We start from the raw sequence: 20,856 nt of genomic DNA, 5'->3' as shown, positions 1-20,856 counted from the left end.
TAAATGGATGGATCGATTGCTGTTTCACATCGATCAACATCTTAAATACTTATAAAAAACTGAAAGAGTCAAATCAATAAGATTAGAAATAAAAGAAGAAACTCGTAGGACTTACAACAAAGTTCAAATTGACAAGAATGAGCACAACTTACAGATTTTGCCATCTTGGATTGTAAAATATCAGATATAGTCTAATGAAAAGTGCATGTTTTTAGAGAAGTATGTCATTCACTTGTTTAGACTTTTCATTATATGAAGAAAATGATGTGTTTATATTTTTGCGACTGATTTTTACAAATACAGAATGAATTGTTTTTGATTCAATTTCTAAGGGGATATTACTCAGATAGCATATTCTTTTATACTGAAATGTGTTGTGAATTTACCTACTTGTATTTTGTTTTATTTTGTTGTATAGAAAGAAAACATTTAAAGTGGCGTGCCCAATTTTTGTTTGTATATATGAAAAAAGAAGATGCGGTATGATAGCCGATGAGACAACTCTCCACAAGAGACCAAATGACACAGAATTTAACAACTGTAGGTCACCGTTTGTTTGTTTGTATTTTGAAAGCCTATTGTGAGAGTTCTCTTCTCAGTTTTTATCTAAACATTCTATGGTTAGGTTTTCTTTTTATCACACAATATTGTGTTTTCCATGAACAACATATACAAAATCTGACAATTTTGCACATGTATATATATAGCTGAAATAAAATCCCCCTTTTATTGTATTTGAGAAAGCCAAGTAAAGTATCTACATTTTGGCAAATTGTTCAAAAAATCTCTGGATTTTAGTTTAGACTTCCAATCTACACTTACAGGAATAGAATATAATTATAAACACATAATATGTCGATGTATACTTTATTTAGACAGTAGATAAAACAGCCTGACATCTACTGATACCAGTATTAATCGCTACTGACCAATAGAGAATATAAAAAATCTGTGACAGGCGAAACTAATGGATTATGGCTGAAATATTTGTAACGAAAGTTTATTTGACGTCTTTATTTCATTTAGATGTTCATACAGTCAATCTAGAAAACGTCAATTTTAAACATAAAAGTCACGTGCACCATAATCGTATCCAAAGTCCCGACTGCTTTTGACATCTGCATATGAATTACGTTGTGTATAATCAGTGCCAAGTGAGCTCCCCTTCTTTTTGTCCGTACCATGTTTCGTGTACACCGTCTGTCTTTCAAGAGGCATAGGACGTTTATTGTTTGACGGCCTCTTGCGTAACTTTTCGTATGGATATTCCTTAAGATCTGGAACTAGGCAAAGCATTGCTATGAGTGCAAATGCAGTAGCTACAACTGAAAGTCCAGCTGACCATGCAACGTAGTAAGGAAAATCTATTTGTAAGACCCACAGTACCAATCCAGCTGCTGAACTACACACTGAAACAGAAAGAACAATTTACGTAAGAGATACAGTTTCTACATGGCAAGCAAACCAAACCTTTAAACTACTCGCATTAGGAAAATAGCTCTAAAATATATTGGCGATCTTATTGTTTGTTACATGGATTTCATTTGTTAGTTTGTTCTCTAGCAAAAATCGACTGTTTACATGTGATTTACAGGGCAGTAGTGTTGTGAATACTATCCAGTGAATGCATTTATATATTTTTTTTTATCTTAAAATAGAACGGTTTCTACGAAACTTTACGAATCTCACGTTTTGTGATGTTTAGGTTTATAGTACATCACCTAACGCCCCTAACACATACATCCCATTTGTTTGGTTGGGTTCGTTCTTTTATATCTCTTCCGAGTTGTGTTTTGTGGATTGTTGTTTATAAAAAAAAAGAAAGGGAAAGATGGGTGGGTTATACGTCAATCAGTCAACAATACAAAGACAATAGAATGAAATTCAAAACAGTGTAGCTGTGGCCATTGATTGACACATTAAAATCATCCATTGACTGGGACAATTTAGGTGAACGTTTGTATGTAACGACCAATGCTCACTATGTACTTTTTAAAGACACTTAAACTATGGGGTCACCAAAGGTTCTCAACACCTAAATAAAGTAATTCGAAAAATCAATCAGAAATAATACGATATTTTGATTTATATCAATTATATAAATCAAAACACAAAGGTTATTCCTGATTAGTTTTTCGAATTATTTTATAATTAAAGGCGTTAAGAAACCTTTGGTGACCCCACAGTTTAAATGTCTATCGTAGGTACGTCGTGAACAGTGGTCGTTACAGACAAACGTTCACGTAAATTGTCCCAGTCAATGGATGATTTTAATGTGTCAATCAATGGCCACAGCTACACTGTTTTGAATTTCATTCTACTTACCAATATCTATTTAGAGGCGAACAATGTTTAATAATAGGCAGACAGACTGGTAACTTTACAATATGCCAGGCAGACATAAGCCTTGACCTACCTTATCACCAATATATACATACATATTACGTAAAGATGTATGGGGAACAGAAGGATTTTAATACCTGCTAAGACAAGAAATATAATAATGGCAGCTGCCATTCCACGCCTTCTACTACAATCTGCCGCTACATAACACCAATACATGATCATCGCTACCAGTAGCAATCCAGCACATCCACCTTCAAATCCCACAGTCAATGTGAATGTTACTGTAAAAGTATGATATTAATTGTAACTTTTTTTTCTTTCAATTTCATGTGTATTTAATTGGTTTAAAGAAATATATAGATATAGAATTATGGAGATAGGATGTGGTTGCAAGAGAGACAATTTTAACAAAAGAGAGTGTTTCGAGATACAACACTAAATATATGTCATTATGTTATATTTCTATTTTAAATTAAAAAATACGTGGAACCACAAACGTCAAAATTATTTAAACACGTAGTGGAATGAACCAATTGTGGATTCTTATAAATTCTATAGAACTTTTGGACTATTTTTAATCTCGGTCTATTTCTGATTTAATTCTTAAATACTTTTGCTTTTTAACCCTGTATGCTAACATTGCCCATGTGAAATTTTAAAATTGTTTGTATAAACATTGAACGACAAAAATATGTGACGTATAAATTTTCTGACGTCAGACGTGCGAAATTGTTTCTTTTAAAATTGTAACACGATGATGACTGCTGTACCCATATTTTGACTATTTTATTCATTATGTCTGTTTAGTTCACGCATCATTGTAAATATAACGGAGTTTGATGAGACTGTCGTACAAAGTGAGAGGTTTAGCGCTATAAAACCAGGTTTAATCCACCATTTTCTACATTTGAAAATGCCTGTACCAAGTCAGGAATATGGCAGTTGTTGTCCATTCGTTTTTATGTATTTTTTCATTTGATTTTGCAATGTGATTAGGGACTTTCCGATTTGATTTTCCTCTGAGTTCAGTATTTTTGTGATTCAAATATATTTAAATATATACAAGATCAAAAGTTGTGAAAGGTATTGGCAGAAAATTAAAAAAATTCTTAACAAAATTTGGGTTGCTTTTCCAATATTGTCAATATAACGATACTATAAACAACTGTTATACAGTTGGGAGGTTCTGCTAGCTATAAAATCAGGAATTACAGGTTCAAACAGACTATTTTCTTCCGAAAATGTCTGTATCAAGTCTGGAATATGGCAGTTGTTTTTCACTTGTACCGTTGATCGATAGCGTTTGATTTTGTCAAGTTTTTTTTTGTACTTACCCTTTTTGAATTTGCCTTGGAGTTCAGTATGTTTGTTATACCAGTACTCTTTTACTTTTGATTCATTTAAAAAAGGTGAAATTTCATACTTACACGATTTATAGGAAGCCGGTGTAAGCACTGAAAAACAACTTATTTCAGCCGAACAGTTGGTAAACCACCATAACCCAACACGAAGATCATTAAGATCAAGTACTGTATTGTATACCATCCAATTATTTGTCACATAGCCAGCTGCCTGGAGCCCAAATGCACATACGGCGCATAGAAGTCCTATCTTGGACCAACCGGAAGCACCACTACAGCATCCCATGACTAATGTGAATTATATGGAAAAAAGTGAATCTCTTATTTAGGCCTCAATGTTTGAAGATTTCCAAATCGTAATCAATTCTAATGTTGCCGTTCCAGATATATAGGTTCACTGGGTTATTACATTTAAGAAGTCGTTGTAATATCAAATACTTTAACAATTAATGAATTTTGATAATAAATAACAATTCAGAGATACGCTTTTAACATTTGTAAGACGAAACGCCACACAATCCAATGATATGCTTTACCGTTGTAAAACAAACCGTCAAACGATTCACTGCACATCTGATTTAAACAAAGCATTGAAAATGTGAAGAATTATAATCCACCAATTTAGCGCCCAAAAAATTAAAATATTACCGTTAATACATCGATTTGCTGGTAGTGTGTTAGTTGAAATTTTGTATAGAATAATATTTAGAAACAGAATAGAACTATTCCATCCGCTGTCCACCTGATTTTTTTTCTTTTTTATAAAAAAAAACTACAATAGTGCAGAACAGCGCAATAGATAAAAAAAAAACATGCTTCATTGCGCGTAACTGAAATTTAGGATTTCTTAAATATAAGCGTAACTAGATTTTGGTGATACTCCTAATCGTCATTGGGATGTTTTAGAAAAAAAATGTTTTTACTTTAGACTATTTCGGTTGTCTTTCTGGTGAATTGAATACCACAAGGAGGAAGCTTTCAATAGTGCAGAACAGCACAGATAAAAATATGTACCATTGCTATTTATTGTTAAATGGTGTAAAGTCCGATTATTTGAACGGCGTAACTAAGCAATGCTTATCGAAATCTAAACAACATAACTATTAAGATGTTCTTCCTTTTTCAAAAGAAATGTCGTCCAAGCTAGGAATTAAATTTGTAATTCAGATGTTGTTGGTTATACATTGCTGTTGTTTTTCCATTGGTGTCGAACTTGGAAAGCAGGGTTCCTTTTCAGAATGTTTCCGAAGATGTCGAGCTTCACGAACAAAGGTCCTAATCAGATTGTCGAAATTGTTTTACTCGTAGTAATGTTCAGAATGTTTCTGGAGATGGCAAATACAAATACTATTCATAAGGTTTGTGATTATGGCGAACTTGGCAAACAGAGCTCCAATACAAATTGTCTCCGAAGATGGAGAAATTGGTGAATAAGGATATTGTTAACCATTTTTTTTTTAAAGATGACGAAGTACTGGTCAGAATATTCCTGAAGATGGAGAAATTGGTGAATAAGGATATTGCTAATCAATTTTTTTTTAAATGACGTAGTACTGGTCAGAATGTTCCCGAAGATGATTAGGGTCCTAACACGTACAATTCGGAAAGTTTCATAAGATGGCGAACTTTGTCACGAGTGTCCTATTCAGAATGTTTCATAAGATGGCGAACTTTGTCATGAGTGTCCTATTCAGAATGTTTCATAAGATGGCGAACTTTGTCATGAGTGTCATATTCAGAATGTTTCCGATGGTAAGATGTTTCAAGATGGCGAACTTTGTAATGAGGTTCCTATTCAGTCCTATTCAGAATTTTCCTTAAGATGGCGAACTTTGTGATGATGGTCCTATAGACTCCTATACATAATGTTTCATTCGATGGCGAACTTTGTAATGTGGTTCCTATTCAGTCCTGTGCAGATTTTTTCCCAAAATGGCGAACTTTGTGATAAGGTTACTATTCAGTCTGAATTAGAATTATTCCAGAGATGGCGTACTTTAAATTGAATGGCCTATTCAGAATGTTTCTGAAGATGGAGAACTTTGTGACTAGGGTTCTATGCATCTGTACTATAAAATCTATACTATAAAACTTTGTGTGTCGCTTCTCTTCTTTCCACAATAAATTAATTAACACGCCTCTGTGTCCTATAGGTACAGTGCATTGTCGCATTTGTCATCCATTCGTATAATTATTCTGATTGAGTTTTTTTTAGGAGAATAACGAGGAAAGGGGCATCCGGATATTGTCCCGTCATTGGACAAAATTTTAAGTCAGATTAGACTTCCGGTTTGCGCTTTTCTGTATACTTTGAACATACATGAGTCATACATTTACTACGAATAAAGTGTATTTTCAGAATTCTATCTGCTAATAGCCTATCATTTTCAAGTTTACTATCCACAGCGGTCACAGATTTTATTAAATAGAGAGGGTCTGTATACTATATCGATGACCACCATGGATCGATTAGCAAACTTAGAATTGAAAGTAAATACACTTTATTTATATAGTAATGAATGTTCATAATATACAGATAAGCGCTTAAATTATTCATGTCAACATTTGATACCTTTTCTGAAATTCTCCAGTCATTAAATCTTTTATAAAATTTATTGATTACAAAAAAAAAGAATATGTGGTATGATTGCCATGTTGAGACAACTCTCCAGAAGAGACCAAAATGACACAGAAATTAACAACTATAGGTCACCGAACAGCCTACAACAACGAGCAAAGCCCATACCACATAAGGTCACCGTACGGCCTTCATCAACGAGCAAAGCCCATACCGCATACTCAGCTTTAAAAGGCTCCGAAATGACAATGTAAAACAATTCAAACGAAAAAACTAGCGGCCTTATTTATGTACAACAAATGAATGAAAAACAAATATATAATTAACACATAAACAAACGACAACCACTGAATCACAGGCTCCTTACTTAAATGTTTATAACATACTAAATGTACGTTCATATTGAAATTGATAGAAAACCAAAAAGTCACATTATCTCATCACTTATGACTCACTGTCGTTTTTTGTTATATCATTATATTTGTTTTTCGTTTCTTGTTTTGTGCATTTCATTTGTCAATTCTGGGCTTTTTTTTTTATAAAGATTACTTTGCGAGCGGTATGGATTTTCCACCGTGATCGTAGCAGGCCGTACAGTAATCGTAAGTTCTCTTAACTTTGACGTCACCTTCTTAACTTTATATTATATATTTTTTACCTGGCTTTTTTTTTCTTTCTCTTTCATCTCCTTTTTCCATTTGATCGCGAAAAAGGGACACAATTATATGAACTACTGAATAAGCCTTTCTGAATTCTGTAATGGGAGACCTCTGGAGCTCCTGATATGGAATGTATAGTGTTTTGTAGATTATTTGTTATATTTTTGTGACTTATATTCCTGCAGCGATGGGCCGTCTATCCTTCGAAGTATGGTTGTTATTACTTCTATGATATATGTGTTATCACAGTATGATATATGCTTAATTTTGTTATTACTTCTATAATATATGCTTAATTTTGTTATTACTTCTGTGATATATGCTCTGAGTCAATTTTAATAGTATATGTCTACGATTATACATATTTCATCTAAAAATTGCAAAAAAACAAATAAATAAAATTTCTTTTTATTTGAGAAATAAAAACAGTATTAGTCTATTTTGCAATCAAAACGGGTAAAATGCATATACAAACATTTCTTACAATAAAAACAACTATTCATAATAAAATTTCTAACAATAAAGCTAAAACATGTTGCATCATTTCTTCGATATTGAAATACACAAAAAAATGACAAATGTAAAATGTTTCAACAAACTCTGCATATAAAACTTGAAACGAGTTGTTCTATAATTTACCTCAATATTTCCCTATATGACCTTTGATAATAGAAAGACCTCACCTGTAAATTTTAAACGTTTTAGCAAATTGGCTTGGACGTCAACATGTGTCATGAACATCTCTGTACATGTGGGCAATTGCAAAATTCATGTTTTCAAATATGTTACCGTCCATTTTTATTTACAAGAACACTTTCCAATAAAATGGATTTCTTGTTCAATATTTCAACTAGTAGTTGTTGTATTGTTAGGTTAAATAATCACAACTCGTACCCTGTATGTCGCTTAAAAACAGAGAGGTTTTTGTAACAACATATTTTTTCTAATAAAAGGGAGATAACTCTAATTTATAAAAAAGATTTCCCGCCACAAAATAAAAATACATTACTAGTAAGTCAGGTCTGATCTGCAAGTAGACATTTGAGTTTCTTTTCGGGGGATTTCAGTCATAATAAATTTCCAGTATTTTTCATACTATAAAAATAAAAATGGAGTGCAAATGAATAAATAAAATTAATAAATATCCCAACTACATCAGATAAACATTACAAGTTTCTTTCATTCACTGTCAGAGCATGTACAATAGAGACATAAACAAAATACTTAAGCAACAGCACTCTTAACAGTAAGAATTTCCACAATAGAAACAATAACTTAAGTATAAAATTCACATTACATATAACGTTTTCACATTTAGGTCTAAATGTTGACCAATCTGACTCTATGAAGACAAACCTTACATTGGTATCAAACATGTGTGTTATGCTGACTTTTTTAGCTTACAAGAAAGTCTTACTCTACCCCTATATGTTTCATATCGCGCATTCGTGTTTTCGTACACTCTACGTCTGTTCCCTTTATTGAAGATAAAACAAGTAAACACAACGGAGAAAATGTCACAAAATGTCAACAATCGATGTTTAAGTTACAACAGTAGCAACAGGGTTTTTTCCTTCAAAAAAGTAATTTCTAAAATGTCAAAAGTATATCAAAAATTTCTAATAAGAAATGCCACTAAATAACTAATATATATCACGTGTTCTTATAGTATTATTTATGATATAGAGTATTAGAAACCTATTATTTTCTAAAAATTTGGACAACTATTCCGTATATTTCTTGAATATTCAGTTTGGAAATCCAATATTTTATTAAATTTTTACAACGAAGACATTTTTTTGATATAAAAGAGTTATTTGAGATGCAGTGTACATTTTATTATTCTCGGATTACAGACACATAAACTTTAACTTCTAACAAACATGAAAATCAGCAGTTACAACAATACAAGAAATAAAATAAACATTTCACTCTCAATCAGCCGAATCACAAACTATGATGCAATAGCTGGTTTTTTTTTCACTACAAAAACATTTGTATATATACAACCGAGTCTGAATCAATTTGTACAGGCAAATGTAAAATAACTGTTTTCCAGTCCACTGATAGTTAACTCTTTTCCCAATCAATATGCATTCTGTGTATTGGAATAGAAGCAATATTCACACAGGCAAATTGTAAAGTAAAAGAATGTAATTCAATAAAAAATCCAATAATGTTGATCTTTCTGCTAGGATTTCCTTTGTAACAACATAGCCGTTCAAATGAATAACACATCCAATAGAAACCCTGAGATATTATCAGAGCTACATTTAGGTGTTACAAGTTACTTATTTCACTCTTAATTGAAGTACAATATGAAGTGTGTTCTGTTTCGTTCAGTTGAAATATTTACATGCTGCATGAAAGTGTTGATGACTTTTGTTCTCGTCGGCTCTTAATTATCTAGAGAAGTTTATGTTGTAATATTCATATCCCTTTTAGTACCTCAATTATGTCTTTAAAAAGAGGGGGATATGACTGCTGGATATATACATCAGACACATTCTCGTGGGTGTATTTATCAACAGTGTAATCTCGCTTACCCAAAGCTTGTTTCTCATATCTACACAATTCAAATGTTTGCGTTCATATTACAAATATATATGTTAAACTTATACCATTTAAAGAAAATCTCGTTCACATTACATGCATATTAAATTCATACCATTTAAAAAAAATCTCAGTGCCTCTATGATTATTGCTTTATAATAAATAACAGTATTGAAGTATTTAATAATAGTACAGTTTCTTTAATGATAGCTTTGTAACCAAATTATAAAAGTAAAAAGCTGAATCCCCATTCTTTAAAAACCCTCCCAATATTTTGTCATTTAAAACATAAATTAATTCACGTTGAGGTTGTGACGTATTTTCTACGATTTCCTCCTTTCTCGTTACTCTCAGAGGTAGATGGAGGTGGAGCTCTGAAAAAAGAGAATAAATAAACTCATCATAAATATCAGGATTGAAATTTTATATTTACGCCAGACGCGCGTTTCGTCTACATTTAGACTCATCATTGACACTCGAATAAACACATGTTAAAAAGGCAAAATAAAGTACAAAGTTGAAGAGCATTGATAAACAATTGCTAAAGGCATGATGCAGGTTATGTTCTTCTCATATATTTTATAAAACATTATTTCAATTTTGTCTGATTTTGAACTATAAGGATAACGAATCATACGGAGAACGTGATGGTCTGCATCTTATCTTAAACTAGAGGCTCTAAAGAGCCTGTGTCGCTCACCTGTATTTACTGATGCTTTGGAAATCGTGTAAAATAAGTTAAAATCATAATTTATAGTATAAGATATCATTAGATACTATAATAATATCTAAGATAATAGCAAAAAACTGCAAAATTTCCATAAAATTACTAACTCAGGGCCAGCAACCCAACACTTGGTTGTCTGATTTGTCTGAAAATTTCAGGGCAGATATATCTAAATCTGATGAACATTTCTGCCACCAGTCTGATTTGCTCTAAATGCTTCTGTTTCAGAGATAAACCAAAAACTGCATTTTATCCTATGTACTATTTTTAGCCATGTCTGCCATCTTTGTTCGTGGGCAGGGTCATCAGACATATTTTTTAAACTAGATACTCTTATGATGATTGTGGACAAGTTTGGTTACATTTTGTCTTAGTAGTTTCAGATGAGAAGATTTTTGTAAAAGATTACAAATTTACGAAAACAATTTAAAAATTGACTATAAAGGGCAATAACTCCTTAAGGGGTCAATTGACCATTTTGATCGTGAGACTTATTTGTAGATCTTACTTTGCTGAACATTCTTGCTGTTCACAGTTTACCTCTATCTATGATAATATTCAAGATAATAACCAAAAACGGCAAAAATTCCTTAAAATTACCAATTTAGAGGCAACAACCCATTAACGGGTTCTCCGATTCATCTGAAAATTTCAGAGCAGATAGATCTTGACCTAATAAACAATCCCCCCCCCCCCCCCATGTCAGATTTGCTCTAAATGCTTTGGTTTCAGAGATATAAGCAAAAATCTACATTTTACCCCTATGTTCTATTTTTAGCCGTGGCGGCCATCTTGGTTGGTTGGCCGGGCTACCGGACACATTTTTTAAACAAGATACCCGAATGATGACTGTGGCCAAGTTTGGTTAAATTTGGTCAAGTAGTTTCAGAGAAGGTTTTTGTAAAAGTTAACGACGACGGACGACGATGGACGCAGGACGCAAAGGGATGAGAAAAGCTCACTTGGCCCTTTGGGCCAGGTGAGCTAAAAAGTCACAATTATTATGCATGTTTATCTTCTTAGCAATAGATCTTCACAATTTTATGACAGAAACTTGTTACCCCATGCAAGTCCGAGTCGGATAAATCCATGTTTTGTATACGGACTTCACTCTGACATCCAAAGTCACAAACAATCTAATTAAAATATTGATCTCTGATTACGTTATACTACATATGAATTAAAATATTGATCTCTGATTACGTTATACTACATATGAAGTATGTAGTATAACGTAATCAGAGATCAATATTTTAATTAGATTTAACATATTGATCTCTGATTACGTTATACTACATATGAAGTATGTAGTATAACGTAATCAGAGATCAATATTTTAATTAGATTGAGTCACAAACTGCTATATATAATAGTCCACAAAATAGACGTCAGCCAAGGATATTTTTTCAAGAAACACGTTTGATACAGACAGTCTGAGTCGGCAATCTAACTTTTACGATTCAATCACGTTTTTATATTAACGTAAACGGTTCCATTTTTTTCTGCACTAGATGCGTACAGTACTTCGACAATTAATGTCTCTTCAGTGAAAGTAATACAGACGACGAAGAGTAGATAAAAACAATAAAAATAACAAGTGAAACTGTGAGCTTCTGCTCACTGATGATACCCCCGTCCAAATATGCATCTGGAGGCAACTGGATAATAATAATGTAAAATGGTAAGTGTTCGGTAAACAGGAAGTTATCGAGTGATGAATCTGAAAACGCATCACACAGTATAGCTGACTTATATCAAGCCTGAAACCAAATTTCAGAAATCCTGGTAGTGTAGTTCCTGAGAAAAATGTGACGAAAAATATTCATGGGACGGACTGACTGACAGACTGACGGACTGATGGACTGATGGACTGATGGACTGACGGACTGACGGAAGGACAGACAGAGGTAAAACAGTATACCCCCCTTTTTTCAAAGCGGGGGTATATAAATAAAATGGAATTAAAACCTGAACTATAAACAGGATGATTTACATGTGGAAGGCTACTTATAGATAACTTACAATGGTGCGGAGTCCTTTTTCTTCCTGCCACAAAGGATGATAATCAAAAATAAAGCTAAAACTTCCACTATTATACCGATGGCTGGCCATAAAGGTGCGAGTCGACCTGGAAGTAAAACAAATTACATGAAATATGGTAAACAGTCATCATAAAAAGATCATTTTTCATTAACTTTTATCGTCCTGAACATGCCGAAATATTTGTCACTGGACGTTATGCCACCAACAATCCACATATCATTAAGTTTTACTCTAAATTAGCTTTCAATTCATACCGATTGAAAATGCATTGGCAAAGTCGTTACAATCAGTAACACAAGTGTAATGAATATTCACAGATCATTTTGTTTCATATGAAATGCATACTTTATTAATATGCAACGAAGTCCGTATTATTTTCTTAAAACTTTAAAAAAATACTTACATACAAATTGAAAGAAAGCATATGCTTAACAACATGATAGTCTCATTCACAGGTAATGCGCAAGTTTAAATGTTTGAAAAAAAGACTAAAAATGGGTTAATATTGTTTTCTATAATTTTCTTTCAGTTTTTTTTTTACTGTTATTGAGGATTTGTTCCTCGTATCATCCAATCAAACAACGTTGCTGTAAATTAAAAATCCTTGTATCAAATACTTGAAAATTATCTATAACTAAAAAGGAAAAAAAATCCAATTTCCACAAAACGATCGGAACTTAACATGTGTGCCAATTACTCGAAAAAATTTCCATAGTTTATGATAAAAATTGAAAAAAAAAAGAATCCAATAAAACAAACTTGTTTAAACCCGCTGCATTTGTATGTCCTTAGTCGGGAACCTGATGTTCAGTGGTTGTCGTTTGTTAGATTGGTTCATATGTGTTTCTCGATTTTTATATAGATTATACCGTTGGTTTTCCCGTTTGGATTGTTTTACACTAGTCATTTTTTGGGCGCTTTATTGTTTGCTGTTCGGTGCGATCCGAGGCTGCGTGTTAAGGGCAATACTTTTACGAATTGTGACTTGGACGGAGAGTTGTCATAATTGGCATTCATGCCACATCTTATATCTATTGACTTACTTTTCACCCGAACTAAGTGTTTGAATGTAGCTTCTCCTGAGTACCATTTAGCTGTACACATATAATGTCCTCGGTCTTCTGGTATAAGATCTGTTATTGTTAATTTTCCATTTGTTGTTGTTGTACCATGCACAGAATAACTTGCCCGCTCAACCATATCCAATGCAGGAGTTACGTCTCTTGACCACGTGACGTTAGCCATCAATGCACTTAATATTGGACATACCAGTGTAAGTGTTTCTCCTTCTGTGTAAACACTAGAGGTCGTCTTGAAATTCTTTTGATCTTTTTCTTTCGTATCTGGAAATATATTATGATCATTTTATATAGAAATAAAATCTTGAATTATTTTAAGACTTGTAATTTCTAGAGTATTATATATTTTTTTACAGAAAAATATGATGTATTATTTAAAAAAATGTGACAACCAATTTACATATACAAATTCCAAGTTATGAGGTATTTCTCACAGAAACAAATGAATATAATTTTACAAAAACAAAAAAGAGTCGGACGGTAGATATCAAGGGGACATTTAAATCTCGCGGAAATCTCGCATGCATATCACAGAGAAACTGACACCGTTATGAAAACTCTATAGTCGAGGAAAAGACAAACAAGTTGACAAAACATTGTATAAAAATGCCGCCAAATAGAATAATGAACACAGGTAAAAAAAAACGGTTTTGTTGTAAGGTATACAGTAGGGGGAACGGAATTTTTTTTTTACAAAAATAAATAATTTTGTTTTTAATAGTACGAGAACAGATGTGAAAATGTATAGTCATACCAAACACTTATCAAAGCTGGTATATATTATAAATCGAGAAACGAGATATAACACTACATACGTTAACATGAAATAACAAAAAAGCTTTACAAATTGTATCAACACAGAAGTACGATTTGAGAGTAATCGCGGTTACTGAACCTCGACCAATATCACCCCTCGGGCTAACATTGGTGTCTCTGGACGATACGGAATGTGATACGGATTTCCCCATGTATTATTCTCTATATACTTAATATTGTTAAAAAATTTGAAGATAGACGGAGTCTAACAAGATTTCGCATATCTGCTCACCATTTACTTATAGAAAGAGGTAGATATAGTAATACTCCCCGACACAATAGAATTTGTAAGAGATGTTGTAGTAATGAGGTCGAAGATGAAACACATTTTCTTTTCAACTGTGATAGTTTATCAGACGAAAGGAAAGACATGATAACAATGATAAATAATTGCTGCAAGAATTTTAAAAATCTTGACCTTAACCAAAAACTGATATGGTTAATGAATAATGAAGATGAGAATTTATTATCAGAATTATGTATGTTCATTAAGAAATATGAAAAGTGTTAATGGGATTTATCTCCCTCTACTACTTGTAATTTGAACTTTATATTTTCTCTATAGTGAGTTCTAGAGCACCGTCCCTCGATGAATATTGCCCAGTAGCAATGTCAACACTTGCTGCTGTGCATTAATCATGAGGAGAATCACTATTGGAGTTATCTCATGTATCTGTAGCTAGTTCTGAAGGATCTCCCCTTGATGACCTTTGCATTGTTGTGATGTAAAAGTCCCTCACTGCTGTGCACTGGTAATGAGGAGAACTACTGCAGAATGAGATACTATATTCCTGGTTCTATTTTTACTTTTTGTTTCCGTATTAATAAACTTTATATCATATTCTTTTAATATTAAATCGACCTCGTTGCACTCAATGCCTCTTACCTTAATTATATCCTACATTGCTCATATCATCAATTTATTAGGTCTTTCCACTTTTTGTGGAAAGACCTTTTGCTTTTCTTCTGATTATTTTTTTTTTCTTCTGCCGTCTGAGATGCTTTTTTGTGTTACAACATATCGAATGGATTTTTTGGCCAATAATGTTGTACAGCAATGGGGGAATCAAAACTCACCCTGTGTGACCAAACACTTATTCTTATAGGAGTTATCTCCCCACGTCCCTTTTTTCTTGTTATCGCTATATCTCTAAAACCGTAAAAGATTTTAGCAAACTGTTTTCACCAAATTGTTCGTCTGCTCTTGAGAATGATTTGTTTTATTTTGACTTGAGTGATCGGAAGCCATCTTATGGGAGTTATTTCCCTTTGAAAATTTAAGATAGTCGATTTGTTGGATAAATTCATACGTTATAAGTCGTAGAGGCCTACAGTTTTTTAATATGAAATCCTTGGTCCATTTGAAGGAAATTGAGGTCAAGGTCAAAGGTCAAGGTCATGTTTTAAATTTTGAATTTTGCTTGTTATCGTTATTCCACAGAAACTGTGAAAGTAAATGATATGATGTGTTTGCCAAATAACTGTTTACAATAAGGCGCAACTTTAACCTATTTCAGTCAAAGTGTTTTGGTTAACCCTTATAGAAGTTTTCTCCCCTTATGTATTTCAAATCAGTATTTCTCCACAACCATACAAGTGATTGACCTCCGGTCTTCTGTTTTGAGTTCACTGACCTATGACCTTGAAATTGAGATCAAGGTCATGTTATAAATTTTGAATTTTGCTTGTTATCGTTATTCAAAAGAAACTGTTACAGTTAATGATATGATTTGTTTGTCAAATTACTGTTTACAAAAAGGCGCAACTTCAACCTATTTCAGTCGAAGTGTTTTGGTTAACCCTTATAGGAGTTTTCTCCCCTTATGAATTTCAAATCATTATTTCTTCACAACCATACAAATGATTGACCTGGGGTCTTTTGATTTGAGATCACTGACCTATGACCTTGTAATTGAGGTCAAGGTCAAAGGTCATTTTGACGTTCTAGATTTTGACCTTTGCTAAAAATTCTTTCTGGTTCATTATAAAACAATTAAAAGTCTTCTGCATAAACCTAATAATCTTATTTTTTTATATCAGTTTGATTTACCACATTACATCGTTTTTTAAATTTCATTCTTATTATCGAGGTGGAAAGACCTTCAATTGTTCTCTGAAGAATTGGTTTTTAATTATTTGTGTATTACTTATAATATTGTGTATTTCACTAATGTTTATATAATCATTGTATGATGTTTTTGTATCTTGCCCGACAAGGGCCCATGATTGGTTTAATAAAAATAATGTCTAATAATAATGTCTAATAATAATAATAATAATAATAATAATGTCTAATGTCTATACTAGACCGGTGAGGAGATTTGGTGTATTTCGAGACTTTTAAATATTCTATATGTGAAATAGCTGGTATTATACATAAAAAACACTAGTGGTGTGCTATGCGATCAACTCAAATCTAGAGGCGTTTAATCATATGTGAGATGAATGCAATTGTCGCTATTAATAAACACCAAGGCATATCAAATATGTTATCTGTAACAAATAAGTGGCAGATAATATACCTGATCACGCATATAAATATTTTCTCCTGGTTTATATGTTTACTTCTTAACATTTCAACAATAATGGTGACAGTTACTTAACATTTAAAATACATACTAAGATATATCTAATTTTATCTTAATCGAGATAAATCTAAAAACAACATTACAAAATTCATTTTCGATACTTCTCTAAATTTTGAGAAAATAACTATATACAGCTTACCTCGGAACACTTCAATGGATACGGATTGTTCATCTGGTGACCCATCAAATTTACAGGTGTACGTTCCGGTGTCTCCTTCCATAACTTTGTCTTTACTTATAACTAGAGTACTTAATCTAGTAATGCCATCAAAACTTCTGGTTTTGGTATAATTTGTGTCAGTTACACTTGGAATTGAGAACATCAGTTTGTTACTCATATCTGTGCTTGTGGAATGACTACATGTCAAATTGATGCCTGCACCTTCTAAAAACGTGCGCTTTCCCTGTATACCTTCAATTTCAACTCCTGAAAAGACAACAATAAACAATATATCAGTGAACAATATATAAGTCAATGGACAATATACCAATGAACAATATACCAATGAACAAATACACCAATGAACAAGATATCAATCAATTAACAATTTAGCAGTTGTTATCAAATAGTCCGTTTCTATGTATGTTGGTGTTTGTTTTTGTAGCAGTTCAGTGTTTCTGTTGTCCTGTTGTTTCCTTATAGTCGATGTGTTTTCCTCGGTTTTGCTTTGTGACCCGGATTGGTTTTCGCTTAATCGGTTTAAGACTATTGAGCAGCGGTATAATACTGTTGTCTTTATTAGGACAGGTATATAAAGAATGAAATTGGGTTTAACGTTGTTGATATCGCCCAACCTTCCAAGTTGGGGTTTTAAATCTATTGTCCATAAGACTAAAATGAATTATTGGAATTGTTTATGGTGTAAGTCCTCACTCTAGTCTTTGGTTGGTGATCAGATGTCCATCTTACATCGTTGTCAGAATTGTGTGTTTGAATATACCCACTTCCTATAACTGTTAAACCGTGCCTGTTTCCAATAATGGTGTCTTTATATAATTAATCTGTTTAATTCAGATTCATAGTCACTCATTCTCCCGTATGCGTATAACAAATTTAAAATCAGGGATCTGTGTTCTAAATAGTGTGCTAGATTATCTTATTTCATTGCGGTAGTGTTCAACACGTATTATGGTGCCGCGTAAGCCGTTTTGTCTGTTGTCTATAGCAATAGAGAAGACGCAAACAAGCCAAAGACGAAAAAGAAGAATATTTTTTTATTTTCAAACTGTGCACTAGTTCCACTAGGGGTTTGAAAATTTAATACGTCAACAAAAAGGTAAACTTTAATAGTTTAACGAGTAAAAAGTCTTTAAGACACATATGTCTGTTGATAAAGTAAAGGCGTTTATTATCATGCAGTTGTTTTGTGTAAAATACTGTTAAAACAAGGTCACATACTATAATTCAAAATACATGTTGTTTTATCAGCTAAAATGTTGTAGACGAATGACTGTATAAGGTGTAGCCATTTTTGCTTTATTATATTCTAAGAGTATAACCTGTGTATGCATGTATTATTATCTCTTGTAAGTCGGGTTTGTGTTGTTTGATCTTTTTTCTATGTTGTTTTTGTAAACTGTAAATTAAGCTGGGGTTTTTTTACGTTATAGTTATTGCCAGTTTGTCTTGACTTGTATGAGTTTGAATCTTACTGTGATATCTTACACCTGTCGTTTAGCTATGTTGGGTGCATGCTTTTGTCATGTAACATTGTAGTCCATCTGATGTGAATCTGTATTGTGTTCTCAAGCCACATGACATTAACTCGAGCCCCTAACTACATTTCATCATGTAAATAAACTCATCATAGATACTAGGACTAAATTTAGTATACGCCAGACGCGCGTTTCGTCTACAAAAGACTTATCAGTGACGCTCAAATCCTTAAATAACCTCAACATTTTCGCATAAGGTTACAAACTGGAAAAATATGAGGAGGTAAAAGTCATTGCTTCTCCAGATGTTTCGATCGCTGATCTTTTTTTCAGAAGTTTCTCAAAATAGAAAGTTAAAGACAAGTTTTAGGCTGACTGATGCCGTTAATCACTTTATTTAACGTTTGTTTCTGATCAGAATATTTCCCCCCTGTCTCGCTAATTGTAGCGAGTGGATAGATACTACTTTTTCCACTGAACAAACCTGCATGACGAGTGCTGTCAGACAGAATATTATATGATGTGTAATTAAGAGATTAGTTAATGACTACGTATGTACGTGTGTGGAATGTAAATTGATCAATATAAATAAATGTATATGTATACTATGTGCCGGTAGAAAATACAAGCCGCATTTTTCATCAACGGTAAAAACGTAATCCGAAAAGAATAGTCAGTCGTTAGACGATGTTTTGAGAATGTACATGTTTAAGAACGGCTCAGAAGAACGGTAAAATGAACGCTTAATCCTTTTGAAGTATTCTTATTTGACTTGTTATGACGGTCTATTGTATACGTACAAACATGAATTTATACAGATTTAACGAGAAGATTTCTCTATAAAATATTATATATCCGTACAACAGGTTGCCTAAAGAGAAAAATTTAAATGACGAAATATGATCTTGTTATGGGCTGTATACAATACATGTATCGGTTGATAAGTTTACTAAAGGGGAAAACCAAATATGGAATTTCTTAAGTATTTTAAACTGTTCTTCATAACGTAGTACATACAAATCAATCATTTGGCTTGCAAATGTTTAATATTCAAATCACTGCTACATATATGTACCATGTTTAATAATTATTGAATGTATATATTTAACTTATTATTCAAGGTCATTTATCAGATATTGAAAGCTTTGACCCTTTAATATATAAAAAGAAGTATTATATCTACCTGTAATTCATAAATCTATATAGCCATTTGATGTATAAATATAGCTTACCTGAAACTAGAGATATAGCCAAGATTCCAAATGTTACAAAAACATGATATTGGTAAAACATCTTCGTATTATTATTGAGTGATAAGAAAGCTACATTTACTTAGTGACGTCAAACTGTTCTTCCTCACTCTGTTTATATTTGATATCGACCGGCCGCTTAGTTCACTTTATCTCTCCTACATAACACACGGGTAATCCACAAAATTAATCAGGGGCGGTAACCCTAATCCAGTTTATTTTCGGGTGTGAAATGATCGCTGTATTTTTTTCTCTATGCGCATCAATCTATACACACTTAACACTTGCACATTTGCATGTGCACGTTATTGTACTTGTATTTTATACATGACAATTGATGTGTTTTTGATGACATCTGACCAATATAAAACACTACAGGCTATGTATTAAAAGTGACATTTACATGTAAGAGAAAACTTATTAATTTACAAGACAGTTATATATCGTCCCGTGTTATATATAAATCAACATCCAGTTAATATTGGATAGAACTGTATTGATTCGAGCTTAAAATATCCTATGAATGAGAGCAAATTAACGCAAACTGACACCATCGTGAATATCGATCGTAAACTTATCAATGGAAGAAAATTAATGTGTATTAATAACGATATCGCTGAAATCTGTAAACTACAATCGATTTGCACTGAAAATTCACATTTTTTTATGTCTTGCTTGATACAATAGTTGCAGTGGCGGATCCAGGGAGAAGGTTCAGAGGGTTGGAACCCCCCTTTTCCGGACGATCAATGCTTTTAATTGTAGTTGCAACACCCATCCCCTTCATCATGGGTTCGGACCCCCCTTTTGAAAATGGCTGGATCTGTCCCAGAATGTTATGTTTCGACACATTTTAGACATAAACATTGTGTTACATATGCACTGTCATAATTTGCCGAAATTTTTAATAGTTACCATTTCTTCCGAAGACAAAGTTTTTTTTTTCATGTTATGGTCTAATCACAATCAGGTTGTGTATATGTTAAATTTTTGAATTAAGGACATATATATGCGTTAATAGGGTTCCCTCTCGAACTATATTTGTTATGTTTTTATTTACGTGTTTGATTGATAACATTACACAAAGTCTGGCTATAGAATTATAATTTTCTATTTTGGACCTGTAATGTGTTAATTGAAAATCATGATACAAATATATAGAATATGCTCAAACAAGAATAGTAACACTACTCAAATCCT

General features: G+C 32.6%; 2 protein-coding genes across 2 annotated transcripts; both read right to left on the bottom strand.

Annotated features, from left to right (window-relative positions):
* Positions 1 to 999: 999 nt before the first annotated feature.
* Positions 1,000 to 4,171, bottom strand: LOC139521059 (uncharacterized). The gene is made up of 3 exons (XM_071314304.1): positions 3,774 to 4,171; positions 2,481 to 2,627; positions 1,000 to 1,409 (listed from the first exon to the last, which is right to left on the bottom strand). The coding sequence occupies exons 1-3, from the start codon at positions 3,991 to 3,993 to the stop codon at positions 1,060 to 1,062; spliced, it is 717 nt and encodes a 238-aa protein (XP_071170405.1). The 5' UTR covers positions 3,994 to 4,171; the 3' UTR covers positions 1,000 to 1,059.
* Positions 4,172 to 7,336: 3,165 nt separating this feature from the next.
* Positions 7,337 to 20,238, bottom strand: LOC139521058 (neuroplastin-like). Its single transcript, XM_071314303.1, has 5 exons — positions 19,639 to 20,238; positions 16,890 to 17,177; positions 13,311 to 13,610; positions 12,247 to 12,352; positions 7,337 to 9,871 (listed from the first exon to the last, which is right to left on the bottom strand). The coding sequence occupies exons 1-5, from the start codon at positions 19,697 to 19,699 to the stop codon at positions 9,796 to 9,798; spliced, it is 831 nt and encodes a 276-aa protein (XP_071170404.1). The 5' UTR covers positions 19,700 to 20,238; the 3' UTR covers positions 7,337 to 9,795.
* Between the last annotated feature and the right edge of the window lie 618 nt (positions 20,239 to 20,856).

This window comes from Mytilus edulis, chromosome 4 (genome assembly GCF_963676685.1).
Source record: "Mytilus edulis chromosome 4, xbMytEdul2.2, whole genome shotgun sequence".
Lineage (NCBI taxonomy): Eukaryota > Metazoa > Mollusca > Bivalvia > Mytilida > Mytilidae > Mytilus > Mytilus edulis.
The sequence above is the reverse complement of the archived record's forward strand: the minus strand, read 5'-3'. Positions and strand labels throughout refer to the sequence as shown.